The 21,645-nt window shown below is 34.6% G+C and overlaps 3 protein-coding genes across 3 annotated transcripts; all 3 read right to left on the bottom strand.

Moving 5' to 3' along the window:
* Nucleotides 1-804: 804 nt before the first annotated feature.
* On the bottom strand, nt 805-2,405 carry LOC142972751 (retinol dehydrogenase 13-like). Its single transcript, XM_076114011.1, has one exon. It carries the CDS (start codon nt 2,360-2,362, stop codon nt 1,364-1,366), a length of 999 nt encoding a protein of 332 aa, XP_075970126.1. The 5' UTR covers nt 2,363-2,405; the 3' UTR covers nt 805-1,363.
* An 8,951-nt stretch (nt 2,406-11,356) lies between these two features.
* Nucleotides 11,357-12,559, bottom strand: LOC142973306 (retinol dehydrogenase 13-like). The gene has a single exon (XM_076114947.1). It carries the CDS (start codon nt 12,552-12,554, stop codon nt 11,556-11,558), a length of 999 nt encoding a protein of 332 aa, XP_075971062.1. The 5' UTR covers nt 12,555-12,559; the 3' UTR covers nt 11,357-11,555.
* A 3,773-nt stretch (nt 12,560-16,332) lies between these two features.
* On the bottom strand, nt 16,333-17,389 carry LOC142973305 (retinol dehydrogenase 12-like). The gene has a single exon (XM_076114945.1). It carries the CDS (start codon nt 17,353-17,355, stop codon nt 16,372-16,374), a length of 984 nt encoding a protein of 327 aa, XP_075971060.1. The 5' UTR covers nt 17,356-17,389; the 3' UTR covers nt 16,333-16,371.
* Nucleotides 17,390-21,645: the final 4,256 nt, after the last annotated feature.

Raw genomic sequence — 21,645 nt, 5'->3', positions numbered from 1 at the left:
AGTAATTAATTAATAAGTAATTCTATAACAACTTCTCTTATCTCGGTTAGTAATTACAACGTCAATTATCTAACTAGTGAAGGTACTTCGCCTAATCATTTTATTACTAAGTACTGTTTGAGATTAATCAAGAACAATTCGCCTCAGTTTCACTGATAGTGTGTCAGGGTTCAGGCCATTACATATAAATTACAGCTTCGTGTTATTTAGTAGTTACAATCTTATAATCTTACTAAAATTACACTATTTGCGTATCTTTGAATGAAGGTACTAGATAAGTCAAATTTTGAATAATTTCCGAAATTTAACGGTAAAGGAAAATATAATAGAAACTTTTATAATTTTCGAGTTACACATTTTACAAATACATATAAAATATGACGCTTTGTTACAACACGGGTAGGCCAAATAATGCCACTAAGTACGATCCTTACAAACTTACCTTGCCTCTTTTACATACATATATGTACATCTTGTCATACAGGACCGCTGGCTATTACGTGGGACTATCATATACCCCTGCTTACACCTTCGGTCATTACAAGCGTGATATGATGAATTTGTTTTGCAATTTAGATATTCATGCGTAACAAGTGTATTATTTAGTTCAAAGATCTATTAATAATTATAATAATTAATTATGTATGGTTGAACTTATTATTACCGATTGTTTCCCTAATCATTATTCATAATAATTATATTGCCGTTGTATTTGTATTTTAGTAAGTAACTATATGAAATTTATTTCACTAAAAACTTATGGGTATAACATTGTTAAACAAGATAAATTAATAAACAAAGATGTTTTTTAAAAGTTTCATGTTTATTTGTCAAAAACGACTCAACTCGTTTGTATAAAATACATCTTTATCCCGGCATTGATCTCCATGCAAACACATTTCCGTTAACAGAACTGTTACATAAAATTTCAGAATTATACATTATGTAAATTGATACATATAAATAGGCTAAAGATCAATGTATTTAATAGCAAATGGCATTTATTAAAAATGCAAAAAGAATATAAGTTTGTGTCACAAAAAAATATTATATTCTTCTAATTTGAAATGCTATTTATTCGCTTATTCATAACTGAAAGTACTTACTAGTAATACATAATTGATATGATTAGGTATCTAGTTAATAGAACAATAACTTCAATTCCCAGGAGCTCAATCAGACGTTTATAGACGTACCCTATTTATAATTTCTTGACCACAAAGCTGCACTTTATCTAATAGCTAAGTATAATCACGCACATTACTTCATAAGAAATCTTTATTGTAACACATACATTTCGAGACCAATTCCTATTCACACAAACTTGGTAACACTTAAGGAACCACTCATAAGAATCTCCTAATTACTGAAAGCACTTATTTAATTCTTCGTCCGTTAATTTTACAAGTCTGACAGATTCTTCCCAAATCACTTTAGCTGTTTTGGCACAGTTCGTACGTTTCACTGCGCTGTTGATTTCACAATTCTTGAAGTACGCTCCGCTCACTTCTCCAGCACTTTTGTCCAAAGCTGCGTGTAGGGCCGTCTGAGCACCGAGCCAGGGGGTCTTGAACATCAACAGGCAGAGCAAAGTTAGGAATGTACCGACCACTATATTCACTGAGTCGAAAATCCTGGTTCCAACTGCTCCCGGATCCACGTTATTGATCACAACATTCGTACCCCTCAATCTCTTCGTCAATTCATTCGCGAAATACACCAGATATATTTTACTGTTTCCGTAAAGTCGGATCTTATTCCAGTAGTTGATTTTATTTGCGTTTTCGATGTCTACAGTCCCGACCATGTGCAGAATCGAGGCTGTTGTCAATATTCTACTAGGTTCACCGGGTTTGCCGGTTTTCTTCAGCAGCGGCAACAGTAACATAGTCAGTAAGAACGCTCCGTAATAATTCACTTGCATTATGAAATGCATACCGTCTTTTGTCAAATAATCTGAAGGTATTCCAACACCAGCATTATTGATTAAAATATCCAATCTGTTTTCTTCTTGTAAGATGTCTGCTGCAAACTTCCTGGTAGATTCTAGAGATGCGAGGTCCAGAAGTTTGAAGATAACTTTTTCGTTTTCTGTTTCTTTTATAATTTTGTTTCTGGCTGAGACACCTTCATCTTGGAAAGGACAAGCGATGATGACCCTGGCTCCTCTGTGAGCGAGGTCTGTCGCCATCTCAAGACCCATCCCTGCTGTGCCTCCTGTCACTATGACAGTCTTTCCTTCGAGTCTTCTCCTTGATACACATACTGCATTCGTACTCTTCTCGTACACCGCTACCGCGAGTGCAATGATAAGAATCAGTGCTACAACGAGCAACGTAATTAACACGGTAGCGCCCTCCATGCCCGATGCTACAATACTGTTGTGCAAAATACAAACACACCTTCTTATAAGCTAATTTATATGAAGGCGGACTTATGTAGTTTAATTTAAAACAAGCACATTGACATTATTTTGTTTTAATTAGACATAACAAGAAATATATTTTGAAGTACAGTCAGCACCAAAAGTCGATGAACAGAATCAACTTAACAAAACACCTGTTCACAATAAAATGCCATAAGTTATAGTCGCAACTAGGAAACAAAATAGCCTGTACACCAGAAATTTACAAAATTCGTTAAACACGAGTATTTCAAAAGTATCTGTACACTAGTATTCCTAAAGTTGCTGTACACCAACAATCCAAATGTCGCTGAACATCATTGTATCAAAAGTCACTAAGCAGCAGTAAAGACAAAATTATTAGTATATTTTGAACATTGCCGTGTGTTAATCTACTTTTGTCGCTTATGTTGTTCAGCTACTTTTGGGACAGTGCTTGCTTAACCTTAATAATGTATGTTAACACGTTAGTATCTATTTCAATACTTATTCACAAAACAATTATATTTTATTGTCAGAAATCATATTAATCTATAATATGAAACATAACATAAACATAACTCTAATGATCTACGAAGCGATTATAGTGACGGTACTTGTAATCTGGGGGCACGGAAGTGCCCCCGCAAGTCGAGCAAAAAAAAGCGGCACGGCCGTACCATCCTTTTCTCGAAGCAATTCGGGCTATTTTTGACACCCCTATAATTTCGTTGTGGATAAAACAAGAAGCCTGAATTTGCAGCAACTAATCAGTCATTGTATAAACACGGTATATTTAAAATTTCAGTCAATTTGAACCAGTAGTTTAAGAATAACAACTTGTTAAAGTTTCTGAATTTTGTCACTCACTGATTCACTGACTCACTGACTCACCGATCATCAAAAGTATAAGGTACTTCTAGCAGACATAGAAGCTTCAAATTTAGAATACAAATAGGGTTTAGTGTCTTAATCATGGGAAAATTCAAATATTTTCTAATTTCGGTCCAGTTTTCTAAATACATTAACTGCATAAATAATTTGTAATCCCATATAAATGTATAAGATTACAAGGTTACATTTGCAGTTAGTAAATCATTATCACTGTAGTAATAGAAAATAATAATAATAATAGGTCTAGATGGGTACCTACTATATGAGGCATAACTTAAGGGTGTTTAGCCCATGAAACTGAACAACATTCATAGGAAAAGATGTTGAATTATGGAAAAAAACGTGTTTCCATACAAATTGGACTTATGTTCCTAGAGAAAGGTTGTTCAGTTGCCTGGGTTGAACAGACCCTTCTCGTGTCCCTTGTATGTATTATGTAAAGATTACGAAAATCACATGATTGGACATCTCTTTAAGTACCAAAATCTAAAAAATAAATATACCAAATTGGTCGAAAATACCACGATGAAAGAAAGAACACTAATAATAAGTATATTACTATATTCCACCCGCGACTTTGTCGGAGTCAAAAGGTTTTGCCGTAGTTAAAAGTATCCTATGTGGGGATCTAGATTAATTTCAGTTCAATCAGTCGAAAATCCTAAAAGATTTTACAACTTTCACACCTATTTTATCCCCTTAAAGGTGAAATTTGTTAAAATCCTTTCTTTGCGGACACCTACGTCATAGTAGCTTTATGCATGCGAGACTCAGTCCAATCGGTTCAAAATTTACAAAGTTCTATACAAATTTTCATTCCCTATTTTATCCCTTGAGGGATGAAATCTATTAAAATCCTTTCTTAGGGGATACTAACGTCATTGTAGCACTTTGCATGCAAAGTCTCAGCCCGATCGGTCTAAAATCTAGGTCAGTCAAACACCTTTGAGTTTTATATATTTACAGATAAATTTATTAATTTAAAAACAAGTTTGATTACTTTAAAAAAGATTGAGTATCTATTGTCGAGTCTGGCTTGAAATATTTACTCGAGATTAAAAATTCGATTCTATTTTCGGTTTAGTTTTTTAAATACACTAACTGCAACAATAACTTTCTAATCTCTTATAAATGTATAAGATTATACAAAGTTACATTTGCAGTTAATGAATCATTATTACTGTAGAAAATAATAAATAATAGGTGTAGATAGGTACCTACTATATGAGGCATAACGGGACGGGATATAGGGTGGCTAAGGGTGTTTAGCCCATGAAACTAAACGACATTCCCATAGGAAAATATGTTGAATTATAAGAAAAAACGTATTTCCATACAAATTGGACTTATGTTCGTTCTACAAAAAGAAGTGAGATGCCACCAAAAACATTCTGTAAAAACCTCAAGTCTCGCAGCTCAGTCTTTCTGGCGTAAAAAGTGGTGAGATCTATATAATACCAAGTCGATTAATGTATTTCGTCTCTACTTAAAGGACCTGCTGTCTTAAGTTATAACATATGTTATTATCACGCCAGTATTAAAAATATTTTACGTTTAAAACAAATAGATCGACTTGGTCATCGCATGAAAACACAAATTCGCCATTAAAATTTCGGGAGCATTTAACTTCTCGTCGTGCTGTGTAGTGTAATACATACAAATCATGCGATGGCCAGGTCGATCTATTTGTTTTAAACGTAAAATATTTTTAATACTGGCGTGATAATAACATATGTTATAACTTAAGACAGCAGGTCCTTTAAGTAGAGACGAAATACATTAATCGACTTGGTATTATATAGATCTCACCACTTTTTACGCCAGAAAGACTGAGCTGCGAGACTTGAGGTTTTTACAGAATTTACTTTGCGCGAACCGTAAGAATACCTTACATTTAATTAATATTTCTGTTCATATGACTTGTGATAATTTTAGTCTAGCGTATTATTGTCGTAGTCTGAAGTAAACGAAACGTTGTGTATGTGCATAATTGTTTATTTATATTATTGATACATCAATCGATAAATATCACAATAATGCCGTATAATGTGCATATTACGGAGCATGAACGTCACAGAATTGTTCTCTTGAAAGAACAAGGATACAATGTATCAGAAATTGCTGCAGAATTAGGAGTTTCGGTAAATAATAAAACATATAATATTATATCATATTTGCTTTAATTTTTAATAGCTCATGCAACAGAAACTTGGGAGAGATTTAGGGGCCAAAATATTTGTCAAAATATGATAGGTAATATGCGCGAACGGCTCCAGGCAGTAATAGACGCGAATGGAGGCCATACCCGCTATTAATTCTTATTTTTCAATAAAATTTTTGATTTTGCATTAAGATTTATATTATAATATCTAAAATATTTTCATTTGAATTTTTGATTGTGCTTTTAATAAATAAATGATTACGATTTAAATCATACTTTTCTTCAGTACCAAATACTTTGTTCTAGATTAACACACGGCAACGTTAAAAATATACTTTGATAACCTTATTTCATTAGAGTTATGTTTATGTTATGTTTCATATTATAGATTAATATGATTTCTGACAATAAAATATAATTGTTTTGTGAATAAGTATTGAAATAGATACTAACGTGTTAACATACATTATTAAGGTTAAGCAAGCACTGTCCCAAAAGTAGCTGAACAACATAAGCGACAAAAGTAGATTAACACACGGCAATGTTCAAAATATACTAATAATTTTGTCTTTACTGCTGCTTAGTGACTTTTGATACAATGATGTTCAGCGACATTTGGATTGTTGGTGTACAGCAACTTTAGGAATACTAGTGTACAGATACTTTTGAAATACTCGTGTTTAACGAATTTTGTAAATTTCTGGTGTACAGGCTATTTTGTTTCCTAGTTGCGACTATAACTTATGGCATTTTATTGTGAACAGGTGTTTTGTTAAGTTGATTCTGTTCATCGACTTTTGGTGCTGACTGTACTTTAGAAAAACCGGTAGATGATTAAAGTTCCGATTTCGGGAACGCACGTGAGTACCTACATAGAGTTTATACGCGCACTCAAAAAATTGTAGGTATCGGAATTTCTGAAACACATTTGAATTACATTTGCACAATAATGAAGTTGTTTGCTAAAATTTTACAAGAAAATGTTGTTATTTGGTTAGTTCTATCACTTGAATATTTTTGATTTATTGTTAACTTTCGTAATATAGGGTTTGAAGAATTGTAGGCGTCACATGTATAGGCATGCCACGGTTAGACTGAGGGGTGGAATTGTGGGAAGGGGTTAGGGCTTGCGCAGTAGGTTCCTTACTATCTAGGCCGACAGATCCATGAATAATAGAGATTTTGTCATCGAATTTTGAAGTAAAAAGTGTACGACTTTGTGTATTTTATATTTCGTGAATAAAAAATTACCAATACGATTTCTCAGATTTTTAAAACGTACAATACGTTACTAACATAAAAAACACACTTTGTTAATTATACGCTTGTACTAAGTTTCCGTTTTTCTCTGTACTTTTTAAAATAATAAAATAAGTAGATATCTATTACCGACGCTAGTTTGCACTTAAGAAAAAAACTCTACTGTTTATAGCTATTGTTAAAGTAATTAAAATGGTGTAATAAGCAAATGACTTGAACAGCTAAGTGTGATACGGTTTCACGGTGCAAGAGTTCTTTAGAATAAAATTTTATTCTTGAAATAATTCTGGAATACTAAACCGCCTCTGTGCTGCAATCGCGCTAGTATCGGGTTCGATTCCTAGATTGAAACTTGGACTCTTTAAATAGAAATTCGGAGTAGGATCGTGTCTAATGACAATAAGCTCGCCCCCTATTACATGGGACAATCATTGTTAATGAAGAAACGTGGATGTAGTGTCCGGTAAATGGCAATATATATATATATTCGCTTAGCCTTTGTTCCAAACTATGTTGGAGTCGGCTTCCAGTCTCACCGGATGCAGCTGGATACCAGTGTTTTACATGGAGCGACTGCCTATCTGACCTCCACAACCCAATTACTTAGGTATTAACACGATACCCTTCGGTAAGACTGGTTGTCAGACTTTCAAGCTTCTGACTACTGTTAACGACTGTCAAAGATCTTCGAAAATGACAGCCGGGACCCACAATTTAACGTGCCTTCCGAAACACGGAGGAACTCGATATGTATAAGATGGTCACCCATCCACGGAACAACCTCGGCAAGCGTAGCTTAACCTCAGAGATCGATCCGTGCGGCTGTTGTTAACTAAGCCACGAGCTCCTGTGGGATAATTACATGGGACTATCATTGTTAATGGAGAAGCATGGTTTTATTTTATTCATCTCTGCCTACGCTTAAGAGTATATATAACAGGCGTGATATGTATTCTATATTTGTAGTTGTTCGAAAGTAATTACGCCTTAAACATGAAGTAAACTCCACTAGTTAATTCAAGTTTATTTCCCTCTTAATCGAGGTTTACTACCTGACAGTGACAAAAATAAATATCATAAATATTTTACTCATATGATAAACCTTTTTTACTCATATGTAAACCTTTAAGTGTTACTGACCTTATCGTACCAAAACAATATTTTTTAATATTTATCCTTTACCTACATTGCGCTGATATACTGGTACTCTGTTATAACCGAGGTAACTGGGTAGTGGAAATCTGATAGGCAGTCGCTCCATGTAAAATACTCAGCTGCATCCAGCAAGACTGGAAGCCGTTTCCAACATAGTTGAAAGAATGGACTGATTGCCATACGTTGTGCAGAGACCAAAGAACGCCACTTGCTACGATCCCTAGAAACCTTTTTTGCTTCATTCACATTAATATACCTTGTCATATATGACCTATCCTCTCTGTACTTTATAATTAATATATTGTTAGGTATGTTCTTCAAAGATATTTAGAGTACGTCTAAATAGGTATGTTGCCCTTGAGAATTCGAAATGGTTAATAAACAAGCTAATAATTTGATGGATATACCTTTGGCCCGCGACTTCGTCCGTGTAGGATATTGCTATATAACTTGACAAGATCATGGGCAAAAGTTTATATTTATGTATATAGTCTATGTGTCATTATGGTACATAAGCTACCACACAAAAGGTTTCCACACAAACTGGCCGATACAGGGCTGCGGCAGCCAGTTTTATTGAAACGAGCCATCTGTGCAGGACATAGTTTATATTGTCCAAGTTTGTGCACAATACGCAGGTACTCCCTCAGTGAGGGTTCAGGCGTAGGACCGATGGTTTTACATTCTCTCCGAGGTCTACAACCTCAACTCTCTAACTTCAGGTGATTTTTGAGAAATCCTAACAGAAAACTGAGAAAAATCTTTTTGGCCCAATCCAGGACTCTAGTATGAGACCGCTTCGCTACAGTCGCATATACTACCAACTGCGCCACAGAGGCAGTCAGTAGTAAAAGTAACAAACACACAGACATCCTCGCAAACTCTTGCATTTATAATATTAGTAAGATTGACCGGTTTTATTCCGCCGCTATATTATTAGATACTACAAGTAGTATTAACCGCCCTTCAAGTTAAATAATAACCTTATACAAGTTCAAGGCTACGAATTTGGAAAATTTTGGCCAAAGTCTATGTGATAAATAATTATAATTTATGTTTTATATCTTCCTTCTTTTTTGCTCCCCGAATAGGCTATTGTTCGCGGTGAAACAGAGAATTATAGTTGTTTGTTTAAATCTTTATAAACTTAAAAACGAGTATTTTAACAAAATATAATAATATGTGTATTTGTTGAAACGTGAATTTAGTACATAGTACATAGTAACACTAAATATCATAAAATGAAGTCCCTCCGCTGCATTTGTCTGTTCTGTATATATCTATAATAATTATCTTTTCCACCTCCCCGAAGCTGCAACTGGTCGCTAGCTTAAAATATAATGAGTTAGGATTTTGTTTTGGTGGTCAACATTTTCTAGAAGCTTTTTTAGCCAGTTCAAACTTAAGTTTCAAAAAATAAATACTACGAAACTAAATTCATTGATCGCAGAACCTTATTGATTCAAAACGAATAAAAAAAAAACAAATTCGACCTTCACTATTTTTAGATAAAGACTTTTCGTCCCCAAATTAATCCATTCTTTAAGATCAACCAACTTCTGAAAACATAATACATTTTTAAAAAGAATTGATGTAATTATTACTCTAAAATTCCAAATTCTTAATTTAGACTGGAACGACCGAATGTGGCATCTGGCGTCTCTACCGGATCGCCTGGATGGCCTCAGCATTCGAAAAATTTTTGATATCGTGGCCATATTCACGGTCAAAAGCACTGAAAAGTTTACCAGGAAATACCTTGAACCTTCACTGGTTGACTCCGAAGTGCTATGCAAGACTGGTGCTATAAACGCCTGGAAGATGTCAGGCCAAACTCCACCTTACCGACTCCCAGAGACAAAGAGTCTTGCCGCTCTGCGTCGCAGTCAAGTATTTTGCATATAATAATATGTTTGAGTGTCGTGGAGCGTGGTCTTCTGCAAGCTGTAGGAGAATGGGAGTCTGGACTCTAGTTCTAGTCTGGCTTTACTGTCGTCTAACATTGGCACCATGTTGGACGAGACCGGCAATGGCCTGTCTAGAGGTCTCTTAACCAATTGCGAGCTCAGACGAGCCGTTGTCCAGATACTATGCGCAAATGGGGCATAATCAATCAATGAGGCTATGTTCGTGGTGCCCCATCACAAACCATGGCACATCTGCTCCAGCGCCCTCTAAGTCCCACAGCCTGTACAATTGAGGACCTTAACTTGGCGACGGATAAAGCAGTTGAGGTTGCCAGGTTTTAAAACAATTGTTTAGGTAATGTCATGGTGGTCGTTGACACGACAGAAGAAGAAGGTGCTAAGTGTGTTTATATGCATCGCTGCCTTTGCGTTGATACTTTGATAGTCTCGAGCGCCACACCTCGGCCATACATGTAACAAGAGCGCGAGCCGGATGTCCCGTCATACACAGATAGATGAGATATTAGCCTCCTTTACACACACGCTCTATCGCGCGTTCTTAGCAGCGTATAGGATTACGCACGGGAAAGACGGCGCGCTCTTCTCTCGCGGTTTTCTTCGCAGACTCGACAGATGAGCACAGCGCGCGCTTTTTCCTTTCCCTTTGCACACCCTTTACACGCGCGCTCTTTCACCCGCGATAGAGCGTGTGTGTAAAGGCACCTAATGCCGCCATCGCCGACGTGCTAGCTGTTCAGGAACTTGTTGAGCTGGCGCATGACGTATGAGTAAGGTAGTGGGTATGTTGTTGGCGCCTTTATATATAATAAATTGCACTTTAATGTTATTCTTGAGACACGGAATTCTAAAACAAGCCTTTTAATTACGAACTGTTATGAAGATGAACTCTCGTGATGTTTCATTGTAAAGAAACAGTCAGGTTACACGCGACAATAAACGTGATTAAGTGATTATATAAATAACTTTAACACTTAGTGTTTTAATAAAAAACAGCATTTTTGTAGTGAACATATTTTTCAAATGGTTTTCTGAAACTTTTAATTAGTTAATTGCGTATTTAATAATAAAGTGTAATTTTAAATGTTGTTTATAATGTCACATAGTGCATGTGGCATTATAAATAAGATTAAAACAGAACCTTGGGTAAATATGTAAAAATTGCTTTTCAGCCCACCTGTGAGCTAAAGCAATGTACATCATAGTGAATTTCAAATAGTTGTCAACTGAGATATGTGATAGCCCCCCTGTTCTACTAGTACAAAAAGGAAATTTTAGGATTGTACAGAATGTACAGTATCATAATTTCCGACCCGGTGAGTCTTAAATTCAGTTGACACACACAGATGCTTAGGTATGTACTTTGAACAACCGTGTGCCTATCGCCCTGAATCACAACTAAATTCGTTACCGTCTCATGTCGTATATTTTTAGCCAAAATATAAACATGTTATGGAAAAATTTAGTTCTAGTTTTTTCAAAGTCCCTGAATTTTACAAAGATTAAACTTATGTGTTTTATTTATTTATATGACAGTAACATAGTAAGCCCAGTTCACACTGTGAGCGGAGTGGACCCATTAATGACTCCGTTAAACTCGCAAACGTAAACTGCATACTTGTCCGACTATTTGTTGGTGGGAACACAAGTATGCAGTTAGCGCCTCTCCGGCTTCCGCCTGCCGGCTCCTATGTGTGGCAAAGCCTGCGACTTGACCGGCGGCCCTGCCGCCGGCTCTGTGTAGGCTTGAAGGGAATCACTCACATTAATCACCTTATTACAGAAAGCACTTATTTAATTCTTCGTCCGTTAATTTTACAAGTCTAACAGATTCTTCCCAAATCACTTTAGCTGTTTTGGCACAGTTCGTGCGTTTCACTGCGCTGTTCATTTCACAATTCTTGAAGTACGCTCCGCTCACTTCTCCAGCACTTTTGTCCAAAGCTGCGTGTAGGGCCGTCTGAGCACCGAGCCAGGGGGTCTTGAACATAAGCGAGCAAAACAAAGAAATCGGTGTACAGGCCACTTCATTCAGTGAGGCGAAAATCCTGGTTCCAACCGCTCCCGGATCCACGTTATTGATCACAACATTCGCGCCCCTCAATCTTTTCGTCAATTCATTCGCGAAATACACCAGATATATCTTACTGTTTCCGTAAAGCCGTAACTTATTCCAGTAGTTGATTCTATTTGCGTTTTCGATGTCTACAGTCCCGACCATGTGCATAATCGAGGCCGTTGTCAATATTCTACTAGGTTCACCAGGTTTGCCAGTTTTCTTCAGCAGCGGCAACAGTAACATAGTCAGTAAGAATGCTCCGTAATAATTCACTTGCATTATGAAGTGCATACCGTCTTTTGTCAAATGATCTGAAGGTATTAGAACACCGGCATTATTGATTAAAATATCCAATCTGTTTTCTTCTTGTAGGATGTCTGCTGCAAACTTCCTGGTAGATTCTAGAGATGCGAGGTCCAGAAGTTTGAAGATAACTTTTTCGTTTTCAGTTTCTTTTATAATTTTGTTTCTGGCTGAGACACCTTCATCTTCGAAAGGACAAGCGATGATGACCCTGGCTCCTCTGTGAGCGAGATCTGTCGCTATCTCAAGACCCATCCCTGCTGTGCCTCCTGTCACTATGACAGTCTTTCCTTCGAGTCTTCTCCTTGATGTACATACTGCGTTTGTACTCTTCTCGTACACCGCTACCGCGAGTGCAATGATAAGAATCAGTGCTACAACGAGCAACGTAATTAACACGGTTGCGCCCTCCATGCCTGTAGTGCTGTCCAAAATACTAACACACCTTGGCTTCTTATAAGGTAATTTATATGAAGGCGAACTTATGTAGGTATCTAGTGTAAAATAAAAAAATGGGCACGTTGACATTTGTTTTAATTAGACATAACAAAAAATATATTATTAAATAAGTGAGAACAACCGGTAGATGAATAAATAACCGATTTTTCGAAGCCTTTTAACAGTTAAAAAAATATTAATTATAAAAAAAATATTATGTTACATCAATTCTTATCTTATTTTTTTACCTTTAAAGGCATAATAAACGCTTGTTTACAAAATGTTTTTATTATTTGTTTATTTTTTCACTTTTTAGTATCTACCAATAATTGTTATGAGTCTATTTACTTAAACGCACATAGTTTTCGTATCAAACTAATTTATTTAGCTTTGCATCTTGTTGTTGACCGCAGTAGCCAATTGTGGGTGCAACAGCTTGCTTATTTTGGACTTTATAATCGGCAATCATAATTGCAGTAAAAACGAAAAGGAAACGTTGTATACCTGTGCCAATTCCAGATGCGGCGGCTTGACGGATTGACTTTGTAATAGCCCATCACAAATAAATTCATATAAGAAGTTTTATTCCTATGCTTCTCACTACTCTCGATAACTGACTGCCACTGTGGCGCGATCGGTAGTGTTTCCGACTGCTGATATTGGGTTCGATTCCCTTGTCGGGCAAAGTACTATTCTAAGGTCTTGTCTAATTAACATTTGAATAAATCTCAATAGTAGCCCAGGGTTTGGTTATTTGACTGATAATTAAAAAATTAAAATAATAAAAATGAATTTAAAAAAAACTTAAAAATGGGCTCGCTTCCCATTAGATGGGACGTACCTACCCAGTTACTCCTGACAAAATATGGTAACTGCAATTGTAACCACTGCGCCACGGATGCAATCAAATTTGGATTGTTTTTCTTGAGCCACGAAATTCTAAGACAAGCCTTTTAATTACAAACTGTTATATGAAGATGCGCTCTCGTCATGTTTTATAGTTAAGAAACAGTCAGAATACACGTGAAATTAAACGTGATTAAGTGATTGTATAAATAATTTCAGTACTTAGTGTTATAATGACAAAAACGTAAGGTTTTTAGTCAAGAATAGGTTTCTAGTAAAATTTTTCTAGACAATATTTTATAATAGTTTTCGTAAATTTAGTTATTTGTTTAATGTGGGAATAGTGTTGTTTATTAAAATTAATTATAGTATAGTTTTATTTTGTGTATTGTGTTTGTTTATGATAATCAACTCGCACACAAGATGTTAGATAACTTTTAGTCGGTACGTGTTTTATTTATTTATTTATTTCGGTTCATCAACAGATATAACAGTTATACATAAAAAGGAGCACATAATATAATTTATCCTTAAATTAGCCTACTGTATATCAAATTACAGGTAAACACAGCATGCATTTTTATTACAAAGCTACGTTACATATTGGGAAATGAGACTTAAAGTTAATTGATTGCATTTGTTTGTATGAACTATTTTTTTTTTATATGTACTTAGTAACTATTTAATTTTATTAATCAGCGTGTAAACGTTGCCAATGTGTCCGAGTGAATATCATTCAGGTCGCTATATTCGTTAACTAACTTAGATAACCGTGGAAGAGGGGAAGAAGAACCAAATTTGGTTAGGCGGAAGGGTGGCATTAGAGGTGTGATGGGTTTTCTTGGTGTGCTACGAGGAACTCGAAAGGAGATTTTATTTAATTGTGTTATTAATAAAATTGTAGTACTAGCGGACCGGCTCGACTTTGTTCGGTCATATTACAATTTTATCCCGTTGATTCCATTCCCGTGGGAATTTTGATCCCATCGATCCCATACAAACTTTATCCCCACAGTTACAAACATATAAAAAAAGAATTATCCTACAAAGTTTTGCGCGTACATAGGTACATTTCGATCACTTTATTAACTATCTTCATGTGAGACACTTTGCATTTTATTCGCACAAAAGCTAGAAAGGCTAATATTTTAATTGTTATTAGTATATTACTATTGAACGGCTCTTTAACATAACATTGAAAGCAAAAGGATCTGACGGTTTAGATATACAATATGACACAGATTATAATATCAGTTATAGTCTTCAAAAAGGTCATTAAAGGAGAATGGGCAAAATAGTATGGAGCCTGGGCGATCCGCGGCCAAACTTGATTTTGTGTTTTTTTAATGTAGCTTGGTCCTGTAATTACTGTGTAGAAGTTTTATTGCCGCGACGCACTTACACGCGACAATAAAATACATTTTGGTTTTTGAGCACTTTTAATACTATAAAAACATATCTTTGGCTTATATTCGGAGATTAAATAAAAAGTACTATTTCTATTATTGCATATAAATATAGACATGATTAATTTTCGAACAATCATAACAAATAAATATATAAATATCGCAACAAGTAAACATTAAGTTGTTGTCATTAACTGTTGATTATGATACACTTCTATGTTATATAAGCCCTGTCTTGAATGCTCAGCTTAAAAAATAAGGCGTTCATAGCCAGTTGCGTTCACTGGTCGGTAAACGATCTGCGGGTTAAGCAACCGTTGGCGCGGTCATTCTATAGATTGGTGACCGCATAGTGGTATTTGAACTGAGCGTCTCCGTGCTTCCGAGGGCACGTAAAAAGTCGGTCCCGGTTGTTGTGAACTAAGATAACAGTCGTTAAGCTATGTTCTTTCGAGCGGCTTGAACAACTTTGAAACTAGGTTAACCATATGATAGATAGATACGAGGTACGATTGTTGTTCATGTTGATGGCATTGCAATCGTTATATGAAGATGTAACGTTATTACACAACATTAAATGCATTACAGACACGAAATAATTATATTTGTTCTATGAAATTCCATTATATTTACATGTCAATATATTGTTTCCTAAAAGAATTGCAGCGAAACGTTCTTAGTAAAAGTTGTTCCTAGTTACCATTACTTTAATTTGACACTACTTTCATTAATGGCCGCCGACCGCCCAGGAGTGCCCATTCTCCTTTGTATGATACTTTTGTCTGTGCCTATCACAATGGGAAACCAAAAGTTTACCAAATGGGAAGTAGCCGTTTTATACATGTTATTTATATAGGGGCCATAGTTAATTTAGCGACTATTCCTTGCGTAAGGCGAGATGTGTTTATAATTTGTTTGTATTTGTAAACCCTACTGTATTCTTTATATAGAATGAAACATGTGAAAACGTTGTTGATTGTTCGATAACTCATTTGATTTGTATAATTATTTATGTGCGTGTATTAATGTGCTTTGTTACTAAAACATTTACAATTATATAGAACATACATAGAACCTCAGGTTTTTGGGGGGCGTGGCCTCAATCGTCTTCACAGATCACCAAAAATTTTATGTAATAATACAACTCCATTCATTCCTGTCATCGTATAATTTTAGCCAAAATATAATTATATTTTTGTTTTGTTTAATTAGTGTATTGAAATACTCACGCTAGTTTTTAAAAAAGAAAAAAATGTTTTGGAAAATTTGGAATGAAGGCCAAGGTTTTTTCCTAGTCTCAGAATAAAATTCTTAACGAGTTTACTAATTAATTTAAATTAGGAACTCACAAAAATCAAAAGTAATACCAATTTTTTTATGTTGACTTCGAATAATTTATCTTTTTTAGGAAAATGTATATTCAAGTTGGTAAATAATTATTTTTATTTTACAGTTTCAGATAAACTTTGCACTCTATTCAGTTCAGACAAAGAAAACCAAAAAAACTTTTCACATATAAATTTATTACAATACTCAACTGGTTACCGGAAAATCTGTACTAATTCGTCATTACTAAGGTTCACAAGTCGCATAGATTCTTCCCAAAGTACTTTAGCCGTCTTATCACAGCGAGCGCGAGGCGCAGGTTCACTTATAGCACAGTTCTTAAAGAATTCCCCACTCACTTCACCAGCTTTCTTATCCAAAGCCACATGTAAAGCAGTCTGAGCTCCTTGCCATGTCGTTTTAAACAAAGTATTGATAAACATCTTTAAGAAAAACCCTGCAATTCTGTTCCCAGAATCAAAAATTCTGGTTCCAACTGCTCCCGGATCAACACAATTTACAACAACGTTCACCCCTTTCAGCCTTTGAGCAAGTTCTTTTCCAAATAAAATAAGACACAGCTTGCTGTTTCCATAAATTTGAAGTCGGTACCAATAGTTTGTTCTGTTGAAATTGTCAAAATCCATTTGTCCCATTTGATGAAGCACTGATGACGTCAATATTATCCTGCTTGGGTCATTTGTGCTTCCTGTCTTTTTCAAAAGTGGTAGGAGTAACAGAGTCATCAAAAATGTTCCGTAATAATTCACTTGCATTATAAAATGCATGCCGTCTGTCGTCAAAGCATCTACGGGAACTCCCACGCCTGCGTTGTTTATCAATATATCTAATCTTTCTTCATTTGCTAGAATATTTGCAGCAAATTTTCGGACTGACTCCAGAGATGCTAAGTCGAGCAGTTTGAACTCCACATTTTGGTTTTCAGTCTCTTCTACAATTTGTTTTCTTGCGCTGACACCTTCTTCGTTAAAAGGACAAGCGATGATGACCCTGGCTCCTCGATCTGCAAGGTCCTTTGCTATTTCAAGTCCCATTCCTGCCGTACCTCCAGTAACAAGTACGGTCTTTCCCTCCAATCTTCTTCGTGACAGACATATTCCATTTGTATTCTTCTGATGTATTCCAATAACTAAAAATAATATCACAAGGATGGCGATTATCAGAAATATTTCGTACATCCTTCTAACTTAAACGCTGTCGAGAACTAAAGTGTCTCTGTAGTTTTTTTGCTTATAATATAAACACAAGCTCTAAAAAAGCTGTACCTCCATCCTCTATTATGTGCTCAATAGATTATTTAAGATGGTGTTATTTCGTTAATCTATTTAATTGAACACAAAAACTACGTTAAGATCTATCAATAAATAATCTACCGTCAAATCAATTTAACGTAATCTTTTAATTTAATTACTGACGTAGATATGTTTTTGTATCTATAAGATTGACCAACAAGCAATGTTATTTTTATATTTATCAAAATAAAGATATACTTCAATCTATTTTGAATCAAAGACTTTCAAAATCTACTTAAAATGCAATTTTGCCTTATCCCCTACATCATCTTAATTTTTAGTTCTCTTAAAAAAAATACATAGTTCGTAACCTTTGAGTCTAATGGTAAACTCTGTTAGCGTAATATCTTCTGTTTTATGATGGCAAAATGTCACATTCAACAAATCAATCTTCGCCTTAACTCAAGCTCAAACACTCATGCACTGACAATACAAATAGACTTGTTCAAATATTTGACTATTTATTCAAACTTGGGTAAACTGGGGTCCATAGTTCACATTACAACTAATCAATTTACGTATTTACATTATTTTTAACACTTTAATTAATGTTGGCCCGAAATTACTTACAACTACAACTACATTATGTAGTATGTAGGTGTAGTTGTAAGTAATACAATAACAGCTGTTACTATCTGTAAATAAATTACTTTTTTTACTGTCTCACTGCTGGGTAAGGGTCTTCATCGGGAATGAGGGACGGTTTAGGCTTTGAGTCCACTACGCTGGCCAAGTGCGGGTTTAGGATTTGCATTCTTTCAATGCCTATCTATTAATAAACCAATATCTTTTCAAGTTTAGATGCATAGAAGAGATGTTTGCTAACCGTTCACGCAAAAACTTTAGAATAATGTTGATGAAATTTTTTACTTAGGTATGTAGCTTATAACCTAGATTAACGAATTGATACTGTTTTCCACGTTTTCAATGGGAATGTCTTCCTACGAACCAACGTCTGGCAAAAGTTAGTAAAAAATAGGAACTTACTCACAAATTATTTATTTATTATTTATTATTTATCATTCAAAATCATGATAACATATATCCTGTAGTTTTAACCAGTTTATAATTGGTATTCTAAAAAGGAAATAATGAGTGTTAAATAATGGTATCCGTTAGTACCTATGCTATTAATTAAAAATCTATACTAATATTATAAAGCTGAAGAGTTTGTTTTTTTGTTTGTTTGTTTGAACGCGCTAATCTCAGGAACTACTGGTCCGATTTGAAAAAATCTTTTAGTGTTAGATAGTCCATTTATCGAGGAAGGTTATAGGCTATATATCATCACGCTACTACCAAAAGGAGCAGAGTACCAGTGAAAAATGTTACAAAAACAGGGAAAATTTTGACCCATTCTCTCTTATGTGACGCAAGCGAAGTTGCGCGGGTCAGCTAGTGTGTAATATATAACATCGTCTCTGTTTCATTTAATGAAGAGACTAGAGGTGAGTATTATTATCACATATGTACTTGTTATTGTTTTAGTGTAAAGTGTAGTAAGTGTATTCTGAACCCATCATAGTATAAGATTTTGTATGAAATTGTTTTCTTTATTGTTTTAATGTTATTATACTATATTATATTATTATTAGTCAGTAGGCCTTCTTTAAAAATGAATTAATAAATAAATAATGTATCTTTATTTCATAGTCACTTGTAATCTGACAATTTATAGACAGCCGTGGCTTACATGATTGTGCTAGACTATACTGATCAGTATTGTGTATCCCCAAATAGATTTGTTTGTATCAGACAAGCTGCCCTTAGCTCGATAAGCCTGCGGGTCACTCATATACTAAATTCTGAATTTTATTTACGTCTGCCAGCCGCGAACCTTGCACAAAAGGCTATGTATTGTATATATGTAGTTGTTAGACTATAAGAAACCAGAGGGTCTACTACTTCATGAAAACGAAATTTCGTCAAATATGAAGATGTTGGTTTTCAACCTTAAGTATTATCTTTGTTGATGAACAATGTGTGTATTTTTGTAGTCTTTAGTAATTAAGTAAAACGAATTTCTTATTTACGGTTTTTTGCTTCAAAAGATAATGAAATTGCTTTGTTTTTGATTCAAACTTGACGTCATTTTAAAATCATGGTCATTTTTTACAAGTGTGAACTGGTTTTCACAGCCATATTTTTGTTAGACTAATTTTGTCGCTAGACATTTATAAAACAAGAGGCCGCCCGCGACTTAGTCCGCGTGGAAGCCCTTCCCGTACAAATCCCGATCCCTCGGGAACTCCGGGATAAAAGTAGCCTGTGTGTTATTCTGAGTCTTCAGCTACCTACATATATACCAAATTTCATCGTAATCAGTTCAGTAGTATTTGCGTGAAAGAGTAAGAAACATCCATACATACTCACAAACTCTCGCATTTATAATATTAGTAGGATAATATCTAAAAGATATAATATTTAATCCTTTTATGCATCGGTGTGTTTAATTGAATATTTTAAACGTCATATTCTCTCAAAAGCAATTTGTTTGTTCAAATAGTGTGAAATTATGGAGGTTCTCTAAATATAGGTGGTGTTAGTCACTTACATACATACAATCATACATACATACATTGTTTACAGACATGGTAATAAGGTTGCTTCATGCTTGAGAGCGCACGATAAATAATAAACTTATGGTACTGGAAGTATTCTACTCGAGTCTATACTTGCACCTTCATTCATTGACTAATGCCATTTTAAATACATGCATTTTAGCGTATACCGATAAACCGGGGGTAAATAATATTTTATTTTATCTTAAGCTGCTCAGGTATATTTCAAACTTGATGCTGTGCGGATTTTTATAGAGTCATGTTAACCCGAATATACTGTGCTTTAGAGAAAAAAACAAAATATTACAGATTCTATCGTGGCAGAATTCCACGTGTATTATTACTATAAATATGTAATTCACATGTGTATTTCAACTATAAAGACGTAAGTCTGTTGAACATCATAAGACTTTCGGGTCCGAATCTTTGAAGTTCGTCAACTAGAATTTTTTTATCGTTAAAATCATATAACGAATTAATTTCAAATCAAATTGTTTGTTAATAATACACTAGTAATAGAATCATTCCGCTGTTTTGCAATTTAAATTTAAGAAATTCAATGTCATTGTGTGTTATATGTAATTAGTTCATTGTTAATTCTGACAACAGGAATTTAGCGATCGATATGTTTGGTATGTCATTGTATACGGTGTAATTGATAACCGACTAATTGATCACCTTTTCAGACAGCGACTAGCCCGTATTATTTGCAGAAAAAATTTTTCGACTATCTGGCTTCCTGCTTTCTATGTGCTTTTAATAAAGTTGATGTAAAATAAGAAACACTGAGACGCAATTTTCTTTTTTTAATAAAAATTCTGAAATAAATCATGTTTGAAATATTCCTGAGCAACGTTAGATAAAATTAAATCTTATCTAGTCAACAAATGAAAGTAACTAAAAATTTTAACTGCGTCGTTTCAAACACACAACCCGAAATGTAATTTTCCGATGAACTATAAATATGTATAAGGATTTTCTGTCTCGATTAAAAATAAAAAACCGGTCATGTGTTCATGACATAAGGATAATCTATTTATAGCACTAGTGACTAATGAATTCTATTTACGGCTAAACAATGAGCTAGTTTTAAGTGATGCTTTTTAATTGTTTCCGGAATAGTAAATATAAATTTTTAAATGTACACTCGCCTTTCAAGGCTGTGGACTAATCTTATTCCTTTACATACATACATAATATCACGCTTTTAAAAGTATTTATTATATCACGCTTTTTATACAGAATGACTGGTAAGATACCTTCAATACTTATGGAGAGTAGGTACTCGGTACTCGATTCTCGTTAACTTGATATAAAAAAAATAGAAGTTTATTTTTTTATCGAAATTTCTCTAAAAATAAGTGAAATTTGGATATTATACACACTCATTGTTGCTAAGCGACAAGCTGTCAAAAATGGACTCGCCCATGTATTCTGTGTTGATAGCGCAATGCGTGCCGCGTGGTATCCAATTATTCCGCAGTTAAATACTGGACTCTCGGTGTACTGTGTACGAAGTTTAGTAAGAAGTTAATATTTAGTTTTAATATTTATTTTTATAATTATTATTTTTTTACGTTATTTTATTTCCTGATATAATGTTCGCATACTATCA

This window comes from Anticarsia gemmatalis, chromosome 5, assembly GCF_050436995.1.
Source record: "Anticarsia gemmatalis isolate Benzon Research Colony breed Stoneville strain chromosome 5, ilAntGemm2 primary, whole genome shotgun sequence".
NCBI lineage: Eukaryota > Metazoa > Arthropoda > Insecta > Lepidoptera > Erebidae > Anticarsia > Anticarsia gemmatalis.
The sequence above is the reverse complement of the archived record's forward strand: the minus strand, read 5'-3'. Positions and strand labels throughout refer to the sequence as shown.

Excerpts from the sequence above, each read along its gene's own strand:
- LOC142972751 (XM_076114011.1), bottom strand. The coding sequence starts at position 2,362 with ATGGAGGGCGCTACCGTGTTAATTACGTTGCTCGTTGTAGCACTGATT.
- LOC142973306 (XM_076114947.1), bottom strand. The coding sequence starts at position 12,554 with ATGGAGGGCGCAACCGTGTTAATTACGTTGCTCGTTGTAGCACTGATT.
- LOC142973305 (XM_076114945.1), bottom strand. The coding sequence starts at position 17,355 with ATGTACGAAATATTTCTGATAATCGCCATCCTTGTGATATTATTTTTA.